Source organism: Cebus imitator, unplaced genomic scaffold, assembly GCF_001604975.1.
Source record: "Cebus imitator isolate Cc_AM_T3 unplaced genomic scaffold, Cebus_imitator-1.0 Scaffold522, whole genome shotgun sequence".
Taxonomy (NCBI): Eukaryota; Metazoa; Chordata; class Mammalia; order Primates; family Cebidae; genus Cebus; species Cebus imitator.
The window spans coordinates 920,185-942,299 of NW_016107837.1; the positions used below are offsets into that span (position 1 = coordinate 920,185).

At 60.4% G+C, this 22,115-nt stretch overlaps 1 protein-coding gene across 3 annotated transcripts in view; it reads right to left on the minus strand.

Annotated features, from left to right (window-relative positions):
- Positions 1-22,115, minus strand: part of SH3BP2 (SH3 domain binding protein 2) — a 38,987-nt gene that overhangs the window by 1,115 nt on the left and 15,757 nt on the right. The window contains exons 1-12 of one of the 3 annotated variants that reach the window (XM_017514323.2): positions 13,718-13,937; positions 11,069-11,208; positions 8,750-8,852; positions 7,297-7,414; positions 6,863-6,933; positions 5,697-5,785; positions 5,335-5,403; positions 2,892-3,546; positions 1,417-1,525; positions 1,121-1,176; positions 690-771; positions 80-139 (exon numbers count right to left, since the gene is read on the minus strand). In XM_017514323.2, the coding sequence (XP_017369812.1) occupies positions 80-139; positions 690-771; positions 1,121-1,176; positions 1,417-1,525; positions 2,892-3,546; positions 5,335-5,403; positions 5,697-5,785; positions 6,863-6,933; positions 7,297-7,414; positions 8,750-8,852; positions 11,069-11,208; positions 13,718-13,887 (1,722 nt within the window). In that variant the 5' untranslated portion in view covers positions 13,888-13,937. Of the gene's footprint in view, positions 1-79; positions 140-689; positions 772-1,120; positions 1,177-1,416; positions 1,526-2,891; positions 3,547-5,334; positions 5,404-5,696; positions 5,786-6,862; positions 6,934-7,296; positions 7,415-8,749; positions 8,853-11,068; positions 11,209-13,717; positions 13,938-19,301; positions 20,056-22,115 lie in introns of those variants that run through there. The other 2 variants (XM_017514324.2, XM_017514325.2) reach the window with 2 other exon arrangements.

Here is a 22,115-nt window from a genome sequence, read left to right on the forward strand (position 1 = left end):
TGCCTGATCAGGGAGATTTTGTCCTGCCCCTTGCCACGCCATGTGGCCAGGGTCCCCATCCCACTCAGAGCCCTCTCACCTTCTCAAAGATTCGATAGTTCCTCAGTTTGTTGGAGGTTTCATCCCACACAACCAGGACCTACAGGAGGGAAGCAAGAGGCTGATAGCTTCAAGAGAGCAGGACCGCCCTCGGGGGACCATGGGCCAGGGAGAGGGGGACAGAAGCATCAAGGCTGGGTCCTGTGGCTCTGGCTCCAGACCACCTGCACAGGGACAGCAGGGATGACACTGGCAGCCTTGAGAAAGCCTCCGAGCAACAGCTCATAACCACCAATAACCACTCTGATGCACCCGGGAGAGCACGGCCCAGTGAGGCCACACCTCCACGCTCGGAGGGACGCGGGCAGCCCTGGCGTTCCCACTGTCCCAGGTGGCCTCCCCAACCCCACCTGAGTCCTGGTCCCCGCTGGGAGGTGGCCATCATTGCCCCCACTTTGCAGATGGAGATCCATTAGAGAATAGACTGGGGGGCGCTGCTGGGCAGAGAATTCGGCTGAGACACCAAGTAAGAGCCCACAAAGGGAGTGGTCTAGGAACTGGGGAGTCCTGGGCCCACCCACAGCCTGGGTGCCTGGAGAGGCAGAGGGGCCAACAGCATGGAGCCCTGGGCATCTTCCCCGGGCACCTACCTTCCCCGACTTGGTAGAGGAGTTCCGGATGCAGTAGAGTCCATCCTGGGGCTCTCCCCGGGGGCTGGTGGCCTTGAACAGCCTAAAATAAGACAGTCATATTGACGGGTGAGCCCTCCTCAGGCAGCTTCCATGGGGACCCTCCCACCCCCCTCCCAAGCCCGGCTTTCTGTCCCCTCGCTGTTGTGGGTCTCAGGTGCTGAGAGTATCCGCCTGCCATGAGGCTGGAGAACCAGCCCAGCAGAGCCCAGGCCAGCCAGGGTGTCAGCGGGTGACAGACAGAGCAAGGGCCCACTCCTCTGGTTTCTGCTGCACGCAGGGCCGTGTACTTGTGCCAGCAACCCCCCAACACAGAAGTTAGTGAGGGAGACAGAGTAGCAGGAAGACAGGGCGCAGCGGGGGACCCAGCACATGCAGGGCTTTGTGCTGACCTTTCTACTTCGAAGGATTCCGTGGTGTTGATGAAGACCGAGTTGGGGAGTGGCACCTGCAAGAGGCTGATGGTGTCAGTGCCAAGGTCGGAATCATCCACCCGCACCACCACTCCCCGACGGCGGCCACCGGTCCCAGGATCTGGGGCTTTGCTTGGTGCTGTGTTGCCCTAGGCTCCCAGGCTCTGGGGACTCTTCGCTCAGGATGGCCAGCGAGGGGCCGTCCTGGTCTATGGCTCTCCCACCACCTGTCCATCTACTGGCCACGGGGACCTGGGCTCGCTGCTCAGCCTTGCCTTCTCATAGTCCTCGTCTGAGTCCTCCCTGTCACTGTCAGCCTGCGAGGGTTGCCGGGGCTTTTCAAAGGAGAAGCTCCTGAAACTCTGCCCATCGGGGGGTGATCGCCTGAAGGGGCAGGGAGAGAAAGGCAGGACCATTTCACTGTCAGACACGGGGCAGGCCACCCTCTGCTCTCCTCCCCACTCCACCCTGTGTGAGGACACAAGCTGCCTGCTATGGCCCCTGTGACCATAAAACCAGGACAACAGAGATCCAGGAGGGGTTCATGGTGACCGTCCTGGGGCAGCAGGAATTGCCTGACATCTGAGGGCTGCCATGGATGCCAGCAAGGGGGGCCTGCGGGCCCGAGCTCACTGTCCACGCTGTGAACAAGTGCTCTGGACGCTCTTGGGGAGGGGAGGTCCGGCCTTGGCCAAATCACAGCCCACTCAGAGCCACAGGGGAGTGGAAGATGTGAACTAGATGAACAATGCAATGTGACCTCAGGGGACGCCCATGGGAGAGCCCTGCAGGCCTCCCCGTGTGACTGGGTGGTCCCACTCCGCAAAGCCTAACGGAGCCATGCCAGCATGGGTGGTCAGCTTGTGGGTGTGGCTGAGCCCTGGACCGCTGCCCCCACAGTCGTGGGAAAACGACTGACTTCCGAGTACCTGCACCTCTGCAGCCCTTGTTAACCAGAACCACGAGCATGGCCAGGGCTGCTCACAGGCATGTCCACACAGGCAGCAGGTGTCTCAGAGGTGTGTGCAGAGCCCTGGGAGAAGGGCACTCGGGGGTGGGCAAGGGCATTCGCGGGTGTGCATGCAGCCAGCACACCCATGCGAAGCCTGCCCTGTAGTTCCTGGAGCCTTTGCCTGCCAGGCAAGGCACGTAGCCTGCCTGGGGCCCAGATGCCTCTGACCACAGCCATTGGTGTGGGCGGGTGACTGTGGGAATGGAGGACAAACTGGTCTCCTGGCTCTTCCCAGAAATAGAACAGAAAGCATTTCAGCTGAATGCAGTGGCTCATGCCTGTAATCCCAGCACTTTGGGAAGCTGAGGCAGATGGATCACTTGAGGCCAGGAGTTCAAGACCAACCTGGTCAGCTCTACTAAAAATACAAAAAATTAGCTGGACGTGTTGGCAGGTGCCTGTAGTCCTAGCTATGTGGGAGTCTGAGGCAAGAGAATCACTTGAACCCGGGAGGCAGAGGTTGCAGTGAGCTGAGACTGTACCACTGCACTCCAGCTTGGGCACCAGAATAAGACCCTGTTTCAAAAAGAAAAAAAAAAAACCCAAAGCATTTCCAGCAGGCTTCAGGGCCGTCATGGACATGCTCCATGTGCCACCAAAGCAGACTGGAGGCATCAGGGAACCTTCCTATCCTTGCACCCGGTACCCTATCATGGGCTAAGAGTGCCAGGGGTGGGGGGTGGGCAGAGTGCCCATCAAGAGGCCAGACCAGGGCTTCCAGTCACCACACAAACTCACTGGAGGTGGGGGAGCTGCGACTTCTCCGGCCTGGGCAGGACTGCAGGCCGTGCTGTGGCCTCAGGCACTGGCAGTTTCAGTGCAGGAGGTCGGGGAGCCACGGGGGGCACAAAGAGTCCAGGCTTGGCCACCTCCCTTGGGGCGTCCTCTTCAGCTGTCTTCAAGAACTTGGGCTTGTTGGCTGGCACAGGTGGGGGCTCAGATATAGGCGGTCCCCGTGGGGACAGATGGAAGGACTTGAGTTTGTCACAGTTTCTGGAGGTGGCAGTGGCCAGGGTGGTGGCACTGGAAGTGGAACAGGCCCCGTGGCCAGGGCTCCAGGGCTCCGGGCTGGGGCTGGCACTCTCCCGGAAGCAAGTGGGTTTCCGAAGGCCGGGTGTGGTGGACACACTGCCCATTGGGGGGTCGCTCATCCTCCAGGAGGTAGCGGGTACCCTGGGGCAAGGCTCAGCCCGCCTCAGGCCCAGTGGGTTCCTCTTGGAGTCCTCCGCAGCCAGGCCAACATCTGGGAGGCCGTGCTTAGGGGGTGGGGGTGGCAGCAGGGGACTGGGGCCCTTGGAGGTAAAGGAGTGGGCCCGGGGCATGTCAGAGAAGGCTGGCTTCCTGGGCACGGGCACTGGGGGTGGTGGGTAGGCCGGTGGGTGTGTCAGGGGATCTGCAGAGCAAAGAGACCCATGTTGGACCCTGACAGGCTGGGCCAACACTACCCTCTGCTGGCAATGGTCAGCAGGGCCAACCAGGAGTGTAACCCGTTGTCGGCCCACCCACGGCCTGCCCACCCCTCAGCCCAACACCCAGCACTCCCATCCTGCCTTCCCCAGGGTCCCAGACCACCCACCGCCCCCAGCCATCCCCATCCATCCTCCCTATGGCAGCCTGTGGACGCTTCCTAAAGCCTAGAAGACACCTGCGGAGCCATCGGGTTCCCAGAGGCGGAAGGAAGTAAAAGGAAGAAAAGTCAAGGGGGACCTCCGGGCTTGGCCGGAGCGGGAAGGAGGACAGAATTCCAAAGGACAGGCCAGGGGAGCTGCTGCGAGGAAGGTAAAGGCCTGTTTGTTCAGAACAAGTCCAGAAAGCTGGGAGACACCCGGGAACGCGGGGGGATGGTCAGGGCGTAAGCACAGAATTCAGGGGTCCCGGCTGGACATAAGTCAGAGCCGGCAGCCTGCAGATGACCTGGGTATCACCCAGGAATTCTGGAGAGGAGTGAGGCCTGAGCCCCGGGTACCCCTTACGGGGCCGGCACAGGAGCTGAGGAGGCAGAAGACCCTGGGGCATGGCACGCCTGGAAGACGGGCAGGCGAGGAACAAGGCGGGTGCCAGGCTGGGCTGGCTTAGGACTGACTGCTGGAACTGGGAATGGGGAGGCCACAGGAGTCTGGATGAGAAATGTTTGGGGGAGAGGTCAAAGAGGGTCCAGAGGGAGGGAGAGTGGATCAGTGGCACGGGCTGCTCCCCAGGCCCGTCTCTAGCCACACTGGGTCTCAGCTCAGGGCGGGGCAGACAGAGCCTGAGCTCACCAGGGCTGGACCAGCCAGGCTAAGACTGGAGGCAGGAGTGTGCAGGCAGGGGGCAGGCATGGCGAACACTGTGGGATGAGAGCTCTGCATGGAGGGAAACTGAGGCAAGCAGCTGGCAGATCCTGGTGGGCTGAAGGACGGTTGGCACTGGGGCCCCAGAGGGAAGGAGGAAGGGAGCGGCAGGAGAAGAGGGGCTGGACCCGAGACCCTGAAGGTGGGAGGGGACGGGCAGCAGAGAGGACACGGGCAGCAGAGGCCAGGTCAGTGAGGACAGGGGGCAGAAAAACAAAGAGGCAGGGCGGATGCATGGACGATGGAAGGATCAGGGATCAGCCCCAGACATAAGGAAACTGCCCAGATGAGAGGCCTGGAGAGATAATGGGGAGGGAAGGAAGGAGGGAGGGGACAGAGGAGGACAGAGGCACATCCTCCCCACCCAGCTCGTGCTTCCGTCATCCACGTGGGACCACCTGTCTCAGCCTGTCTCCTTGACTGGGCTGTGGGCTGCAGGAAGGGGATGGATGCTGGGGTGGGTGGGGTGGGGTGGGGTAGGGCAATGACCTGGCCTGCAGCAGCATCCACACAAGCTGGGAGCCATGGGGACATGGACCGGCCCTGAGTCTGTGCACCCCTCAACACGCTTCCTTCCCCATCCTCAGCCTCCAGAGCCACCCTGGCTCCACCTGGCACCACCGTGTACCCACCCCTCCTCCTGGGAGATGGGCAGAGCAGATAAGCGGAGCTGGCGGCAGGTACGCCTCTTCTGCTCCAATCCTCATAATACTTGGGCCACAGAAGAGAAACAGAGGCCACCCAAGGCGGTACCTGGGCCAGCATCCCCAGCCTCAGAGGGGCTCTGCTCTTGGTCCCAGACCCTGCTTCTCACGCACCCAGAGCTCCCCAGGCCCACCCGCCCCACTTACCCTCGAGCTTTCCGGGCTCCGGGGAGTCGGGCTCCATGTAGGAGTCATCCTCGTCATCATGCTCATAGTCTGCATGGGAGGGGCGGGGGGTGAGGGCCAAAGCGGCCCCGGACCAGTCTCCAGGCAATGCTCCGTGCACAGCTGATCCCAGGAGGCAGGGGGCGAGCACCGGCTGGGCGGACTGTGAGTCCAGACCCTGCTGCCAAAGGCCAGGGCCCGGGATGCCACTGCGCTCTGCCAAAGAGCACAGCCCAACACACCTCCCTCTCCTCCACAGCGGCCAAGAGGAGGGCTGGGCCCCTCACTGTCAGCAGCCAGGTGAGGACAGGCGGACGGGCAGTGGACGCAGAGTAAGACCTCACCTTCATTGTCCGTGGGGTATGGGGAGAGGCTGATATCCACAGGCCGCTCAACTGCGCCGTAGAAGCTGTCTGTGTCTGAGCTGGAGTCACTGCAACGCAGAGTGGGTCGGGGTGGACAGTGAGCACCAGCCCTGGGAGGTCCCTTGATGCTCACACAAAGGTACACACAGGCACACACATGGATACACTGACAGATTCACAGATGGGCATGTGAACATACATGCACACACAGGGACACAGGCACACAGACATGGATATACACACAAAGACACAGGGACACACACAGACATGTGGACACACAGACACAAGGACCCCATCACACAGACGTGTAGGTACACAGATAAACACATAAGACAAGCACAGACGTGCACACAAAGACACACAACACGTGGACATGCACACACACAGTTACAAGGATAGACTCAGGAACTGAAGGCTGTGGTGCCACCATGCGGTGCCCCTGTGGCCACTAGCTGCCACTCCTGCCCTATAAGGATGGCCACCCTGACCACACCCACGTCTCCACCTGCTCCTGCCTCAACAGGGCTTGGGCAGTGCTGGACTGGGCCCAAGGCAGGACAGCTTGGACCAGGGGCCAGGAGCTCGGGGTCAGGCAGGGACCTGCAGGGCAGCCTTGGGTGTGCCCAGCCCTCCCTGGGCCTCCTGTCCCCGTCTGTGAAAGGACCAGAAGGTCTGTTCCCTCTGCACCATCTCGGGACAGGCAGTTCCAGCCCAGAGAGTATCTGCTGTGCACTGGGCCAGCTCAAGGGGAAGACTGCCAAGGCTCGGACTGCCCTGTGGCGCCCTGCCTGGAGTTTCATTCTGGTCTCACTCCTAGTGAGCCAGGGTGGGGTAGGGGGCTGGGAACGCAAAGCACCCAGATGCTGCCGTTCCAGGCCTCCCTGGCCGGGGACGTGGAAACATCCATGACCCCAACAGGAACTACCCACGGTGGTGACACAGAAACAGACGTGACAAGACAGGCTGGAGGTAGACAGGAGCAGAGAGACGCATGCACACCCACACATGCGGCCCAGCTGGCACCTCCAGGAAACATTTAAGGAGGGAATACTGTGCCAAGCCCGGGGCTGGGAGGCAGACACCCGGGTCAAACCCAGGAGTCCCAGGGACCCCCACCGCCCGGTATGCCCCAGGCCCAGGGTCACCTGGTGTCCAGGGGCAGGTCCTTCTTCTCATGGAAGTGGCCAATCTCCCTGCGCAGCAAGGCCATCCAGCTCTGCAGGTCAGCGGGGCTGCGGTGGGCACAGTGCCACCAGGGCAGGCCCCACCGCACCCCTCCACCCTCACTGCCCCACCTGCTCTGCTGTGACTCCCAAGGTCAGGGGAGGCAACCCTGCTGGGTACAGCATGGCTGTGTGTCTCCCCTCAGCCCACAGGGGCACCTCCCAGGACAGGACGTTCCTTGTGTGGGTGCTGGCACCAGGCTCTGGGCATGGGGATGGGGCTGGGGCAGCAGCGACCCAGCTCCCTGTGTCCCAGCCACAGCTGCTCCTTGCTGGAGCTGAGAGGCCAGCGCCCTAGGACCAGTGAGCCCAAGGCAGGTCCAGCCTGGTGCCTGCAGGCCCACACCCCCAGTCACCTTGCGCTCGTCCTCGGAGGAGGCGGAGAAGAACCATGTGCGGTGCTTCTTGCTGATGTGGATGATCTTGAAAGGGAAAACGTTGTTGGACGTGGTCTCCTCAGCTGCCCGCATCACCCTGAGGGCACAGCGCCAGGGTCACAGCCTGGCTCACAGCTGTAGGGATGGCCTCCCACAGCCCCCACCCGTGAACGAGTCTCTCTGCTTCTGCACCACACCCCAACGGAAGCGGGCAGATCTGGGTGGGCCCCCCTGCGGGGGCCCCAGGCAGGTATAAGGGGGCAGGGAGGGGCATGGAAGAGGGGTGATGAGCGGGCTTCCTGGGAGCAGTGGTGAACAGGAGACAAGGACACACCCCCTTGATGGCCACCAATGCCGCTTTACATGGCTGACACATGCTGGAGGCTGGAAGGCAAAGTGTCCGTCTGCAGAAAGACAATGACCTTCCCCCGAGGAACCTGGAGCCCTGATCCACGGGGCCTGCTCCATGGCCACAGGGTCCTTGAGACTCCTCCCTCCCTCTTCCAGTGCCCCATGCCAGCCTGGGGGCCTGGCACTGGGCTGGGTGCTCTGGCAAGGCTGCCCTACCAGGGCTGTGACCAGGGTGCGGGCCAGGCCTAGAATCACTCCGAAGGTCCGACTACTGACATGTTATCCCCTTCAAGATCATCCACGTCAGCAAGTCCCACTACTACCACGTGACCATTGGTTCCTCATAGGCAGGAGGGGCTGGGCCCTTAAGGGGTGGTAGGAGGCACAGAGGAATGCTGTGGGGTGCAGGGCTCTGGTGAGGCAGCACCCAGAACCAGAGCCCGGTGCCAGCATTAACCCTCTGCGAGGGGCCCAGCCATGGGCTGTGCCAGTGCATCCCTCACACACCTGCCACCTGGCCACCGCCCACCTGCCACCTGGCCACTGTCCACCTGCCACCTGGCCATTGGCCACCTGCCTGTTAGCACAGAAGGCCCTCAAGGGCAGTTCATGGCCCATCACGGGGTAGAGCCTAGCCCAGGACACGTGTGAAGCTGGGAACTGATCCTGGCCTGGGAGGACCCTGGAGCAGGAAATCCTGGGGCCAGGCCTGAGTTTGGGACAGGGCCTGGGCTGGCTGGGGTCTGAGCTGCCTGGAAAGAGGCCACGGTGAGTGAAGGGGCAAGGCAGGGAGGGAAAAGGGATGCAGAAGTCACTGGCTGGTGGCTGAGTGGAGACTGGAGAGCAGGCTGTCCAGGACCCTGGGGCCTATGCATGAAGACACAGGAAGACCTGGCACATCCGGGGTCCCAGGCCTGAGGGCAGGACATGCAGAGAGGGCGAGGCACCGTGGAGGCTGGGTGGGGAGGGCAGGGGATGGGCATGAAAGCTGCTTCAAGAAAGCACTTTCCTTGGGTGGGAACAAGGGGCGGGACCCGCTGGCCGTGAGGGCCCAAGGTCAGCAGGCGGCACGGGCACTCACCGGTTATAGCCACTCAGGGAGAAGGCGCCCTGCGGAGAGGCGGAGGTACTGCTCTTGAAGTAGTAGACGCAGCGCTTGTGGATGATGACAAAGCGCAGGGGCCCTGTGGGAGGTGGCAAAGGCAGGGCGAGCCTGGAGGGGCAGCTGCCAAGACCCACTGTGAGGACCCACCCCAGGGCAACTTGGGGTCAGGCCTCCTGCCTCCAGGCCTCCTGAACGGAATAGCAGGGAGCAAGGTTGGCATGTTGCCCCCTCCCCAGGAGCCTACTCTGGGGCCAAATACGGGAAAGTCTGTGGGCACACTGGCTGGCCCCAGAGCACCACCAAAGGGCAGGCCTGGCTGCCCACAAAGAAGTGGGGGGCTGTGTGGAACTACCACGAGGAAGGACAGAGCCAGGACCAGAGGCCCAGGGAGGCCACAGCTGACTTGCTGGGTGCTGCAGGACTGCTGGAGGCTCCCTCCACCCCAGAGCTACAAGATGGGGACCAAGGCCACGCGCAGTGGTTCACGCCTGTAATCTCAACACTTTGGGAGGCCAGGGCGGGTGGATCACCTGAGGTCAGTTCAAGACCAGCCTGGCCAACATGGTAAAACCCCGTCTTTACTAAAAATACAAAAATTAGCAGGGTGTGGTGGCGCATGCCTGTGATCCCAGCTACTTGGGAGGCTGAGGCAGGAGAATCACTTGAACCCAGGAGTCAGTGGTTGCAGTGAGCCAAAATCATGCCACTGCACTTCAGCCTGGGTGACAGAGCGAGACTGTCTCAAAACCTAGTCAGGCATGGTGGCATGCACCTGTAGTTCCAGCTACTTGGGAGGCTGAGGTGGAAGGATAACTTGAGCCCAGGAGGTTGAGGCTGCAGTGAGCTATGTCCACGTCACTGCACTGCAGTCTGGGTGACAGAGTGAGACACTGTCTCAAAAAAGTAAAAAATAGGCCGGGTACAGTGGCTCACACCCGTAATCCCAGCACTTCAGGAGGCCAAGATGGGCGGATCACCTGAGGTCAGGAGTTCGAGACCAGCCTGACCAACATGGTGAAACTATGACTCTACTAAAAATACAAAAATTACCTGGTGGCACATGCCTGTAATCCCAGCTACTCGGGAGGCTGAGGCAGGAGAATCGCTGGAACCCAGGAGGCAGAGGTTGCAGTGAGCCGAGATTGTGCCACTGCACTCCAGCCTGGGTGACAGTGAGACTCCGTCTCTAAAAAAGAAATAAATAAAAAATAAATAAAAAATAGGCTGGACACAGTAGTTCACAGCTTTGTAATCCCAGCACTTTGGGAGGCCAAGGTGGGTGGATCGTGTGAGCTCATGAGCTCTAGGCCAGACTGGGCAACATAATGAAACTACATCTCTACAAAAAACTTAAAAAAAACAGGGTATAGTGACATGCTTGTAGTCCCAGCTGAGAGGATCACTGAGCCTGGGAGGCTGAGGCTGCAGTGACCCATGATCATGCCACTACACTCCAGCCTAGGCAACAGAGCAAGACCCTGTCTCGAAAAACTAAAATAAAGAGGGAGGCTCAGGAGCCCAGAGAGTTTGCCAGTGAGATCCACTGGTGCGCGGCCACTCCCAGGTGGAAAGTCACAGTGAAACCACCCCAGCTCCACTGCTCCAGCCCTGAGCAGCTTCTCCCAGGCTGGGGGCAAGCCAGTTACAGCTCCTCCAAGGAGGCTGCCTGTGCAAAGAGGAGAGCAGCTCAAATAGTGCCTGTCCAGAAACGAATAGTCCAGCCTGGGCATCTCAACCAGGCAGCCCAGGGCCAGGGAGTCCCTGGCAGAGAACACCTGCTGCTCAGGCCCTTCTGCTCTTAGCCTTCAGTGTCTCAGCATCTGGGCATCTCCCGAGCCTCAGGGCTCCTTCTTCCTCCCAGCCAGCTGTCCTGGCAGCCAGAGCCTGGGACTGTGCAGCTCCAGAGGTCCAGCACCCAGCCAGGATTTGGCACATAGGTTCACTGTGGGCCAAGTGACGAACTAACCCACTGAACACTCACAGATTCAGTGAGGGCAGCACCAGAGGCCAGACCTACCCAGCCACCTGTGGTCCCCGGGCTCTGGCTGCAGGCTGCAGCTCCCCTTGCCAGCTGGCCAGCGCTTGCCAGGTGCACTACCCTGGACCCTGTTACAGTCCTGGGGGCTAGGAATGCCAACCTCAGGTCCTCCAGGGGTGCCAGCCACCAGAGAGGGATGGGAAAATCCAGAGGGCCCACCATGTGAGGAAGCGGAGGGTCAGGGAGGATGCTCACTGGCATGGCCAGCCCTGCCCCCATCTCCTCCCGCTGTGCCCCCTGCCACCCCAGGGACTCACATTTGAGCAGCTGCAGCTGGGTACCGCCCTTCTTGTGCAGGTAGCCAGCCTTGGCCACGCCCCCAGGCATAGTTAGCAGGTTTTGGGCACCAATGGCCTTCATAGGGACAGGCCAGTGCATCTCCTCAGCCGCCATGAAGCTGCAATCAAGGACAAAGGCATGCGGCTCAGCTACAGTCGGGCAGGAGATGGTTGAGCCGGGCGCTCAGGGGGATACTGCCAAGATCCAGGAGGCAGCACGGAAGGTAAGGCCATGACAGGCAAGGAAACCCCTTTTCTGAAGGCCTTGGGCTTCTGGGTAGGACCCCAGGAAGAGACAGAGCCACCGGATCCACTCAGTCAGCCCCTGGTCCACCCGGCCACACACCCAACCCCAGGGTCCTGAGCGCTGCGTGTAACCCTTTATCTCCACTGGCTCATTCTCACACACCGGCTGAGCCCAAGGCCCCGTGGGAGCTGGGTAGAGACAAATGAACTCAGAAAACCTCCAGCCCAGGTAAATCAGACCTCAGGCCATAACTACTCCAAGTCCCAGTGCCAGGTGAGCCTCTAAGGGGCCTAGACAGGAAGAAGGTAAGTGAGCAGACAAGAGCCCTCAGTTCCCAGGCCAAACGACCTGGGCTCCTGTCCCAGTGTGGCTTTCTGGGAGACTCCAAGCCTCGGTTGCTAGAAGGCACCACCCAGCCTGGCACATAGCACACTGTTGACAGCAGTGGCCGTAACCACCATTGGGAGGGTGGGCTGCTATCCACCCCACCAGCACGGGGTATCACTCCCCTTCCCTCTGAGGGCTACACAGTGCACAGTCAGTGGAGGACCAGTGACTGCCTTGGGGCTGACCCAGGCCCACGGAACCCATCGTCATGCCTTGTCCCCTACTCCAGCCCCCCTCACTCATGCTCCTGCTGCTCTCCTTGAAATCCACCATGCTGATTCATGTTTCCTCCTCTGCCTGAAATGACCTCCACCCCTTCCCATGCAGAGAACCTCTACTCATCCATCAAGACCCAGATCGAGTCCCCTCTTCTGGCTAGGCACCCTCATTGCCAGCTTAAATCCAGTGTCTTCCTCACCTCTGGTCCCAATGAACAGCACCCCCACCTTGTGCTGTTTGGTCTGTGCCTGCCCTCACTCCATCCCAGGCAGGGTGCCTCCTGGGGCCCCAGTAGAGTTAGATGGGAGCAGGCATGTGGCCAGTGTCCTGTTAAGCCCTTAGTGGAGCAGCTAAGGTGAGACCCAGATGCCCAGTGGGGCTGGGTCTGGTTCCACTAAAGCTCCAACCCCCAAAAAGACACATAAAGAAAACTATGCCTGGGCAGCATAGCAAGACCCCATCTCTACCCAAATAAAATGTTTTTAATTAGGCACGGTGGCACACATCTGTAGTCTCAGCTGCTCTAGGAGGCTGAGGCAGGGGGATCACTGGATCACTTGAGCCCAGGAGTTTGAGGCTGCAGTGGGCTATGACCATACCACTGAACTCCAGCCTGAGCAACAAAGCAAGACACTGTCTCTACAAATAAATAAAATAAGGCCAGGTGCAGTGGCTCATGCCTGCAATCCCAGCACTTTGGGAGGCCAAGGCAGGCAGATCACTTGAGCTCAGGCGTTCAAGACCAGCCTGGGCAATATATAGAGACCACCATCTATAAAAAAAAAAATTATCTGGGCTTGGTGGTGCACACCTATAGTCCCTGGAGGAGGTAATGCAGGAGGATCAATTGACCAGGAATTCCAGCAGGCGGTAAGCTATGGTTGGCCACTGTTCTCCAGCCTGGGCAACAAAGCTGGAGCTTAAAAAAAAAATTTTTTTTAAACGAAATAAATGAAAAGTATGGCCAGGCACTGTGGCTCATGCCTGTAATCCCAGCAATTTGAGAGGCTGAGGCAGGCAGATCACCTGAGGTCAAAAGTTCGAGACCAGCCTGGGTAATATAGTGAAACCCGTCTCTACTAAAAAAATTAAAAAATTAGCTGGGCGTGGTGGCTCGCGCCTGTAATCCCAGCTACACAGGCGGCTGAGGCAGGAGAATCACTTGAACCTGGGAGGCAGAGGTTGCAGTGAGCCGAGATGGCACCACTGCACTCCAGCCTCAGACTCAGTCTCAAGAAGAAAAGAACTCTTTGCTTTTAGCAAACCAGCCCCCTCCGACAAAAGTGCAAAAGGGACGTCTCCAAGGCCACAGGCAGTCTGCTGCTGGCCTTGGCCCGGGTCACCCGGCTGGACCCCAGCAGCTCCCTCCGCACCCAAAGCCAGGCCCTCCGGGTGGGGAGGGGTCAGGGGCGGGTCCCGGCCGCGGGGCCCCCAACCACAGGCCTAGCTTTGGAACAAAGGTGCCGCCACACCCCGGCGCCCGCCCCACCTCGCCCAGCCAGAGGCAGCCCAGTAGTGAGACAGGAGGGAGGGAGCCACGTGCCCAGCCCGCCCGCGGGGAGCTGCCCGCAGACCCGCAAGCCCCGTGCCGGCCGGAGCCCCCCACCCGCCCGCCGGGGCGGCCCACGCCCGCCTTTGTTCCCGCAGGAAGCGCTTGGGCGCGCGAGCAGCGCCCGGGGCTCGCGGCCGGGATCTGGGGGCTCGCGGTGCAGGGTCCGGACCCCGAGGCTCGCGGCGCGGGTCCCGGGTATCAGGGGCCGGGGCTCGGTACTCACGGCGTCCACGCGGCGGGCACGGCCGGCTTCCCTGGGGCGGCCCACGCCCGTCTCCCCTGCGCGCACCGGCACGGCCCCGGGCCGCGCCCCCCGGCCGCCGCCGCCGCCGCCGCCTCGTCCCAGTCGCCCGCCTCCCGCCGGCCCCAGCTCCGCGGCCGCGACCCCGCCATGCCCGCCGCGCCCGCCGCGCCCGCCGGCCCGGGCCCACCAGCCGCCGGCTCCTCCCTCTCGGCGGGGGACGGGGCGGGCAGGTGAGGATCCCGGGCCCGCCCCTCCCGGCCCCGCCCCCCGGCGCGTCACCCTGCGCGGCCGCCCCCTGCGGGCCTCAGTTTCCCCACGCTGCACGGAGGGTGGCGTGCGCTGGGGACAGGAGGCCCACGTCTGTCGGTGCAAGAAGGAAAGACTTCGCGTCGAGCAAAGGAGGCCTCCCGCTCCACTCCCCCAGCACCTGCGATTCCAGACAACGTGGTTGGAAATCAAGGCAGGCGCGGAGCCTCGGCTCTGAGGCCCCGCCCAGGTCCCATCCCTCGGGAAAGTGGCCTCTGCAGAACTGCACCTGCACGACGGGCGGCAGCGGGGCAAGGGATCGGGCACGTAACCCGCCCACATTTTCTCCACTTTCCTGGGGGACTCCACAGGCCTCCAGCCAGAGATTCTCCAAGGAGCCAGGGGTCTGGTCCTCGGCAGCTCCCACCTGCTTGCCCATATGCAGGCGCCTCCCCCAAGAGAGTCCCCTGGGGCTGGCCAAAGGCCAGCAGAGGCCCTTGCTGGCTTCCCAGGCATCCTGCCTCCTCCATCTTCCACCTGCACACAGGCAGCCACCAAGATGGGTCAGGTGCAGTGTGGCTCTAGCAGCCTGGGCCTGACTTCACCTAGCTGTACCCCCTGGGCACCCACCCCTGGTTTCAAGGCCCTGCCTCAGAGCCACTCTCTGGGCTTCTTCCCACTGCACCCAGGCTTCGAGATTCTGTCCCACCTCGGTGCCTCTGTTCCCCGTGCCCTTGTCTGGCCTTCCTCAAGGCTGCCTCCGCCTTCCAGCCACCCAGCCTGGCCCCTCTCGGTTGCCTCTTGGATCCCCTCCACTCCCTCTCCTCAGGCCTTCTTGGCCTCCAGCCCCCTCCACCCAGCACAGAATCAACATGCACACCATTCCCATCACTTCTCAGTGCTAAACCTCTCGGGCCTCCCCATGCTAACCTGGCCCTTCCTGATTCAGCCACTCCTGCTCTCTACCTTCTGTGCTCCTGTGCCAGCAGACCCTGTGGCTCCAGTTATCTGAATCTACAAAACACCTACTTGCAGGCCATGCTATTGCCCCAGCCTAAAGTTAAAACTGAACTAATACAGCCCTGAACTAATACAGGAGTTGGCTCAAAAGAACACGGATCCTTCACAAACTTCCAGAAAGTAGTAGAAGAGGGCAGAACTCATTCTATGAGGTCAGCATTATCCCAACACCAAAACCAAAGACATCACAAGAACAATATCCCTTATGGATATATACATAAACATTCTCAACCAAATACTAGCAAACCGAATCCTGCAACACATAAAACGGATTCTACACCAAGTGGGATTTATCCCAGCAATGCAAGAATGGTTTAATATTCAAAGCAATTAATATAACCTACCATATCAATAGAATAAAGGACAAAAACCACATGATCTCAATAGATGAAGAAAAAGCATTTGACAAAATTCAATACTTCTTCATGAGAAGAGAAACAGTCAACAAACCAGGAATAGAAAGGAACTTCCTCAATCTGATAAAGGGATTTATGAAAAACCCGCAGCTAACGTAGCTAGTGGTAAAAGACTGAAAGTTTCCCCCCGAAGAACAGGAACAAGGAAAGGATGTCTGCTCTACCTCTATTCAGCATAGTGCTGCAGATTCTGACCAGAGTAGTTAGACAATAAAAAGAAATAAAAGGTATCCAAAAAGGAAAGAAAGAAATACAATTATTCACTAATTAGATTATTTTACATATAGAAAATTCCAAGGAGCCCACTTAAAAATTGTTAGAATGAGCAGCAAGGTGGTAGGATAGGAGATCAACATACAAAAATCAATGCTATTTCTTTTTTTTTCTTTTAAAGATGGGGTTTCACCATAATGGCCAGGCTGGTCTTGAACTCCTGACCTCAGGTGATCCACCCACCTCAGCCTCCCAAAGTGCTAGGATTACAGGCGTGAGCCACCGCGCCCAGCTGTATCAATGCTATTTCTATATATGAGCAACAATCCAAAAATAAAAGGAAGAGATAGTTCAAGCATTCCCTCTTCCAGGCATTCTTCCATAACGTCTTGGAAGTCCTGTGTCCCTCCTTTGGGCCTAGCATAGTCTTCTCTGCCCCTAACACTGACCACACTAGATGGTCATTGTCTCCCAGCTTCACCAGCTCAGACCCAACCCAGGGAGCCCCAAAAGAAGGATGGAATGTTCACCCTGTGAGTGATGGAGAGTGAGTTGCCTGGAAGGCACTGGAAGCTGAAACAGCCCCTACCCTGGGGCATCACTCCCCACTGCGTCCCCACCACCTGAAAGCTATAAGAAGACCTGGCCTGTGTGTCGAAGTGGGAGGAGCCACTGTGAGGACAGATGGAGCCCCCCACTTTCTCCTGGCTCCACACCTGGGCAAGGCTCAGCGGGAAGATTTGGGGGGACAGGTTACAGTCCGACATGTGTTCAGCTCAGTGGCCAGGGAGGGGCAGGCCTGTGAGGGGCTGGTTCCTGCCTGGCTGCTGTCCCACTGTGGGCAGGATGAAGGCTCTTAGGTGATCATCAACTGAGCCTGGGCAGGAGGGCAGGTCATGACAAGGACATCATGCAGCACCCTCACCACCCCTGGGAGTTCCTCCCTTCAGGGATGGACGCTGACACCCACAGCCCCTCTCCAGATGAGGGGCCATCCAAGGGGAAGCCCACCCCTGCCACCCTACTATCCTCTGCCCCACCTGACCCTGCCCTGTGCCAGGGGGTGGCACCTGCCCAGGAGCCCTGTGCCAGGCCATGCTGAGAGCAGAAAGGGGCAGTGTCAGCTGAGGCTGAGGGTGATGATGGGCCATGGAGGCCATGGTGACCATGTAGCTCTTTGGGAATTTCAGCTTGCAGACTCCAGTTCCGCCTATGCTCGTGAAAGCCAAGGGCCATCCGCAAGGGGCACCCACACTCCTAGCTGGCCAGGCCTCCCTGCCTGTGCCTCTCAGTGCCCAGCCCCTCTCCCAGGGACCTGATGGTTAAATTCCATTCGTTCATTCCAGGGGACTCCTGCCAGCTCTCTGGGTGCCTCAGTCTCTTCCTCTGTAGAGGCAGACGCCCTAGTGGGGACCTGTCACCATGCTGCTGCTGTGTCAGCAGAGTTAAGATGGGCGGGAGCTGTAAGGGAGAGTGCTGAAGACCTGAGTTCACATCCTCACCAGGTCCTTCTTCCACTGAGCTCCCACATCCTCCAGTGTAAAGTGGGTATGGGGGAGTCCACACCTCAGGGTCCCCTGACACCCCTGCAGCTGCTCTCTGGGGCAGGGCTCTGGAGACACATGGGCTGGTGGTGGCTGCTGGGCTCCATGATCCCATCTTGAAAGTATGTGATCCTTGCATGTATGCACACGTGTGGGTGTGCATTTAAGTGTGTGTGGGTGCGCACACCTGCGTGTACATCAGGGAAGGCGGGGCGCCTGGGGTACACTCTCCAGGTCTCTGTTTCTGCGCTCATCTCCCTACCTTCTCTCAAAGTTGCAATTGGTTCAGGTGACCCCAAGGCCTGAGGCTGCTGGGGTGGGGGGCGGAGCAGGCAGATGAAAAGCGCTCTGTCCTACAGAGACAGCTCATCGGGTTCCACTTAACGCAGGCTCTGTGGCTCCCACCACCCTGGGGCCCCATGAGCCCTGAGGCATGTGTGGTCATGGCCTGCGCAGGCCCTCATGTGGGCTGTGTCTCTGCACACCCAGTTCATGTCACAGGTGGTGCACTCACACTCACACAGGACGTGCACATGAGCTGCATGGCTCATGTGCAGAAGGTTACATGAGCCCATGGGTGTGAACCCCTGGATGAGAGCAGGGCGGGGGAGGAAGGCTGGGCTCCTGCAGGCTCATCCTGGCTGTGGCCAGGGAGCCAGCACAGGGTCAAGGACTTAGTTAGTGGTGACCAGGTTGGTCCCATCTGTGGGACCCAGAGGGCAAGGTGGGGCTGGGGACCCAACCCAAAGGGAGAAGAAACCAGGTCGGTCACCCTGTGCTCTTATTCACACTCATCTGTGCGCGCTGTCACACTCAGGCATGTACACTCATCACTCACACCATCCATATCATTACATGCACTCATTCTCCGACATGCCCTCGCTCATGTTCTCATACACACTCATGCACTCACATGTGTACACTCACCCGTATGTATACGAATATACACATTCATACACACTCATGCACACTCATGCATAGGCAAGCACTCATTCGCACACACACAGCCTCACCGACCAACGAGAGCCTCGTGCGGGCCTCGGACCTGTAACCTGCGCACAGGTGAGAATCATCCCCTCCACTCCCAGCCCTGCCAGGGCCCAGTGCCAAGTTCTACCACACAGCTCACTATATCACACCGGGTCCGCCTGAGCTCAATACTTCACTACCATTTTACAGACGTGGGTATAGAGTCCCTCCTGAGGGAGAGGACTCTGGGCCTCCCTGTGTGCCAAGCTCTGTGATTCTCAGAGATCGCCCTGCACCATCATGCAACACCTTGAAGTTCAAGCCAGAGTCCTCCCCAGGTCACTGGCAAAGAAACTTGGCTAAAGTCACACAGCCAGTAAATGGTGGCTCATGCACCACCATCCGCCCCGCACAGCCACGGGCCCAGCTGGCGCACAGTGGGTGGCCGGTGGCGCGGGTGGGGTGTACAGATGGAGCAGCCCTGCCTCACCGCAGCTGTCGGCTCTTTCCTTTCAGTTTCCCTTCTTTCCTTCCTCTTCCCAGAATATTTCTGTTATAATCAAAACCAAAACTTTCCCGTAAACACCAGTAACTAGCTGCGCCAGCGAGCGCTGCTGGCCAGGGGCAGGGCACACAGCCTGGGCTCCGTGAGCACAGCCCCAGCCCGGCAGCCCCGTCCCTGCGGGTTTCAGAGCATGGCACGCCCCAGGCGAGCGACGGGGACCTTGTGCAGCTCTCTCCATCCCCACACACAGAAACACACATTCACACACACAACATGTGCGTGCTCAGGACCCAGACACCAAGGCCACCCTGCAGGCTTATCAGGGGGAGGGCTTGCCGGACCTGGGCCCCAGCCCAGCAGGCTGCCCCTGCCTCCCTGTTGGCCACACATGACAGGGCAGGGGTGTTCTAGCATCACATGCCCTCCTTGGGCTCCCCTGTGCCTGTCCAGCTCCGGGACTTCTCAAGCCAGACAGAGGCCCCTCTCCTCAGAGCCTGCTGCCTATTGCAGGCCCAGGGCCAAGTCCTGTGGGCTCCCCTGGCCAGCCCGGAGGAAGGCTGTGGCTCCCACGTGGGGCCCCCATATTGGTTCTTCAGGTGCTGGGCCAGTGCCACCCCCCGAACCCCCAGTCCTGGGGCCACCTGACTGACCTGATGGCGCTGATCCAACACATGGCCCTCTTCCTTCCCGGTGACCTGCTGGGTGCCGGTGACCTGCTGGGTGCTGGTGTCCTGGGGTCCAGGGAGGCCATGCGGCTCAGGGCCCGCCAGCCCAGGCAGCCGGCATCTCCCAGACATGTGAGGCCTGATGCCTCTGGCTGCCCGGCGCGCTGGGCCTACAGCTCACTCCTGCTGCCTGAGGCCTGTGGCTGCCCCGGCTTCCTCCCCACCGGGGACTTCCTGTTCCCTGCTCCCTGGGCAGAGCCAAGTAGCCAGCACTTCCTGCCTTCTACCCCGTGAGGTCATGAAAGCTGCCTGGGGCCCAGGGCTGCCCCTCATCCACAATCTCAGTTTTAACCCCTACCTTCCACTGTTCCTGCCCCCGATACGGTGGTCAGAGCAGGGCTCTCCAGCTCCAGGGCAAGGCCAGCTGCATCCCCAGGAGGGAGCTCCCTGCTCCTCCCCAGGGTCACCTCTGCAGACTCAGCTTCTCCCTGGCAAACCATGAAACCACTGGCACCCTGGGTGTCAGGCCCAGCACAGGGCAGCATTCACGCCGCACGCAGGGGTTTGGTCACCTTACCAGCACGCTCCCCCTGCCCGGGCGGCCACTGCTGCCCTGCTCTGCCATCTGGGGCCACACAGAGGGCTGTTAGCTCCTGCACCAGTCCTGTGAATTTCAACATGGCCACCTCTGTGCCCTTTGACACCAAGGACTGAGGGACTGTGCCTGGGCTCTGGCATTTCACCATTCCCCCCCCACTCCCAGCCCTTCTGTGTCCCACACCCACACCAGCTCTGCTGACACCTGGTTTGCTAGAAACATTATGGTCTGAATGGCAAAGCATCACCGGCCCTTGCCCCGGGGCCTGCTCAGAATTCTACTCCTTCCAGGCCTGCTCCGCCCTGACCAAGCCCAGCACTCTGCCCAGGCCCAGCGCCTGGAAGCAAAGGATGGGGATTCGAACCCAAGCCATTGGGTGCTGAGCGCTCTGCCTCTCCTCCCAGAGCTTGCCCAGGGAGGAGAGGATCCCTGTGCGGAGGCAGCTGGAGAAAAGGGCTTTCTGGGGCCTGGGGCCACCCTCACAGCAGGATTTGAGTGTGCCAGAGGTCACAGGGCACAGGGCCGGGAAGCTGCAGGGCCTCCTCCCACCCACCAGGCTTCCTAGGGCACGGCCCCCTGAACCCAGGCTCACAACAAACCCTGGACCCCAGCCCCCATAACCAGCTGTGCAGTTCCCAAGCTGTCCCACCGGCCTAGGTGTTGGGTCACCCCAAAAAAAGGGCAGCTTCCAGGCTGTCTCCCCAGCTATGTCTGCAGCCCCAGCTCTGCTGCCAAGGCCCCCCAGGGGCCCGTTTGAGCTGCAGAACTCCCACTGTCTCCCAGAGGGTAAGGAGCTTAAGCTTTTAGGTTTGGGGCCTCCTTAGCCTGCGCACAGCCACCCTCGCCTCCCCAGCCTGTGCCAGCCTCAGTGCCCTCTGGTGGCCAAGGGCAGATGGCACCTTCAGCAGAAGGCTGGCCACAGCAGACAGACAAGGGCAGTGAGGGGGACACGGACAGGGTGGGGCCTCTTCGCATTCTCCTTCCCCACTTGCAGCAGGGTCGAGATGAAGCAGCAGGTGAGGAACCCCTGGGCCACGGCCCGGCCTGGACGATGAGGCGGGAGGTTCTCAGATGGAGTTGGGGCTGTGGGGTTCAGAGGAGGGGCCAGGCTTTGATGGAGGAGGAAACGTTTGCTGGACGGGGATGGGGTGGGGGAGGCTCAGGAGGAAGGGGCTTGGGGTGAGCACATCCCAGGGTGGGAGGAATCCACGAGGTAGCCAAGGTACAGCTTCAGGGATGACAACCCGCAAGGAGAAGAACCCAGAGGCAGCCAGCGCTCTCGGGAACACACCACCCCTGACTCCACAGGAAATGCAAGAGCGGACAAGGCTGAGCTGGAAGCAGGAGCCAGGCTCGCCCCTGCCCTCGCTCCGCCAAAGCCCCGCGCTCATGAACGAAACAGAGGCAGAAGTGAGCAGAAGGCCCACCTGACCCCTGGCCCAGGCCCATCCCCCACCCCGTCCAGTGCAGCGATGCTACGAGGGCATGGGGGTGGGTCGCAGCCCAAAGGAGAGGAATAGGCCAGGTAAGGGGGACCCCCCCAGGGGTGGGGGACAAATCCACAGCAGCCCCTTCCCCAACCCTAGCTTCCCAGAAGAAAGATGGAGCTGGGAGTCCTGGGCAGCAGGGTGACCTCTCCAAGTGCTCTCCCACCTCCTCTTCGTCCCTGCAGCAAATGACACTGCCATTCATCTTCCTAAACTCAGGGCATTCGGGCTCTCCTCCTCAGTAATGGCCACTCCTTGACCTTTACCCTGTGCTGGTAACCATGGAGATGGCCCCACGCCTGCATCCAAGCAGGGGGTATGTGCGGCGGGGCAAGGCTGGCACCGCCTCGGTGGACAGCCCTGGTCTCCCTCTTCGTCCTTCCCAAGTTGGAGCTGCTCCCCTGCCCCTGAGCTGGTGCCTCAAACTGCCAGACATGGTGCACATGCCAGACACAAGGCACTTACCAGGGCAAGTGGGAGCTGGTGGGGCAGGCAGAGGGCCAAGGGTCAGCCAAGAAGAGGGAGGGAGCTTTCACTGGGTTCTGGGGCCCTCAGCCCACTCAGGAGTAAGGCAAACACCCAGCAGTGGGTCGTGTCTGCCGCCACCACGGAGCTGGCCCTGCCCTGGCACCTCCTGCCTTGTAGCACCTGCCTCATCTCAAGGCTCACAGCCCAAGAGGCCAGTCCTGTTGCCATCTGTGTCTCTGGGGTTCA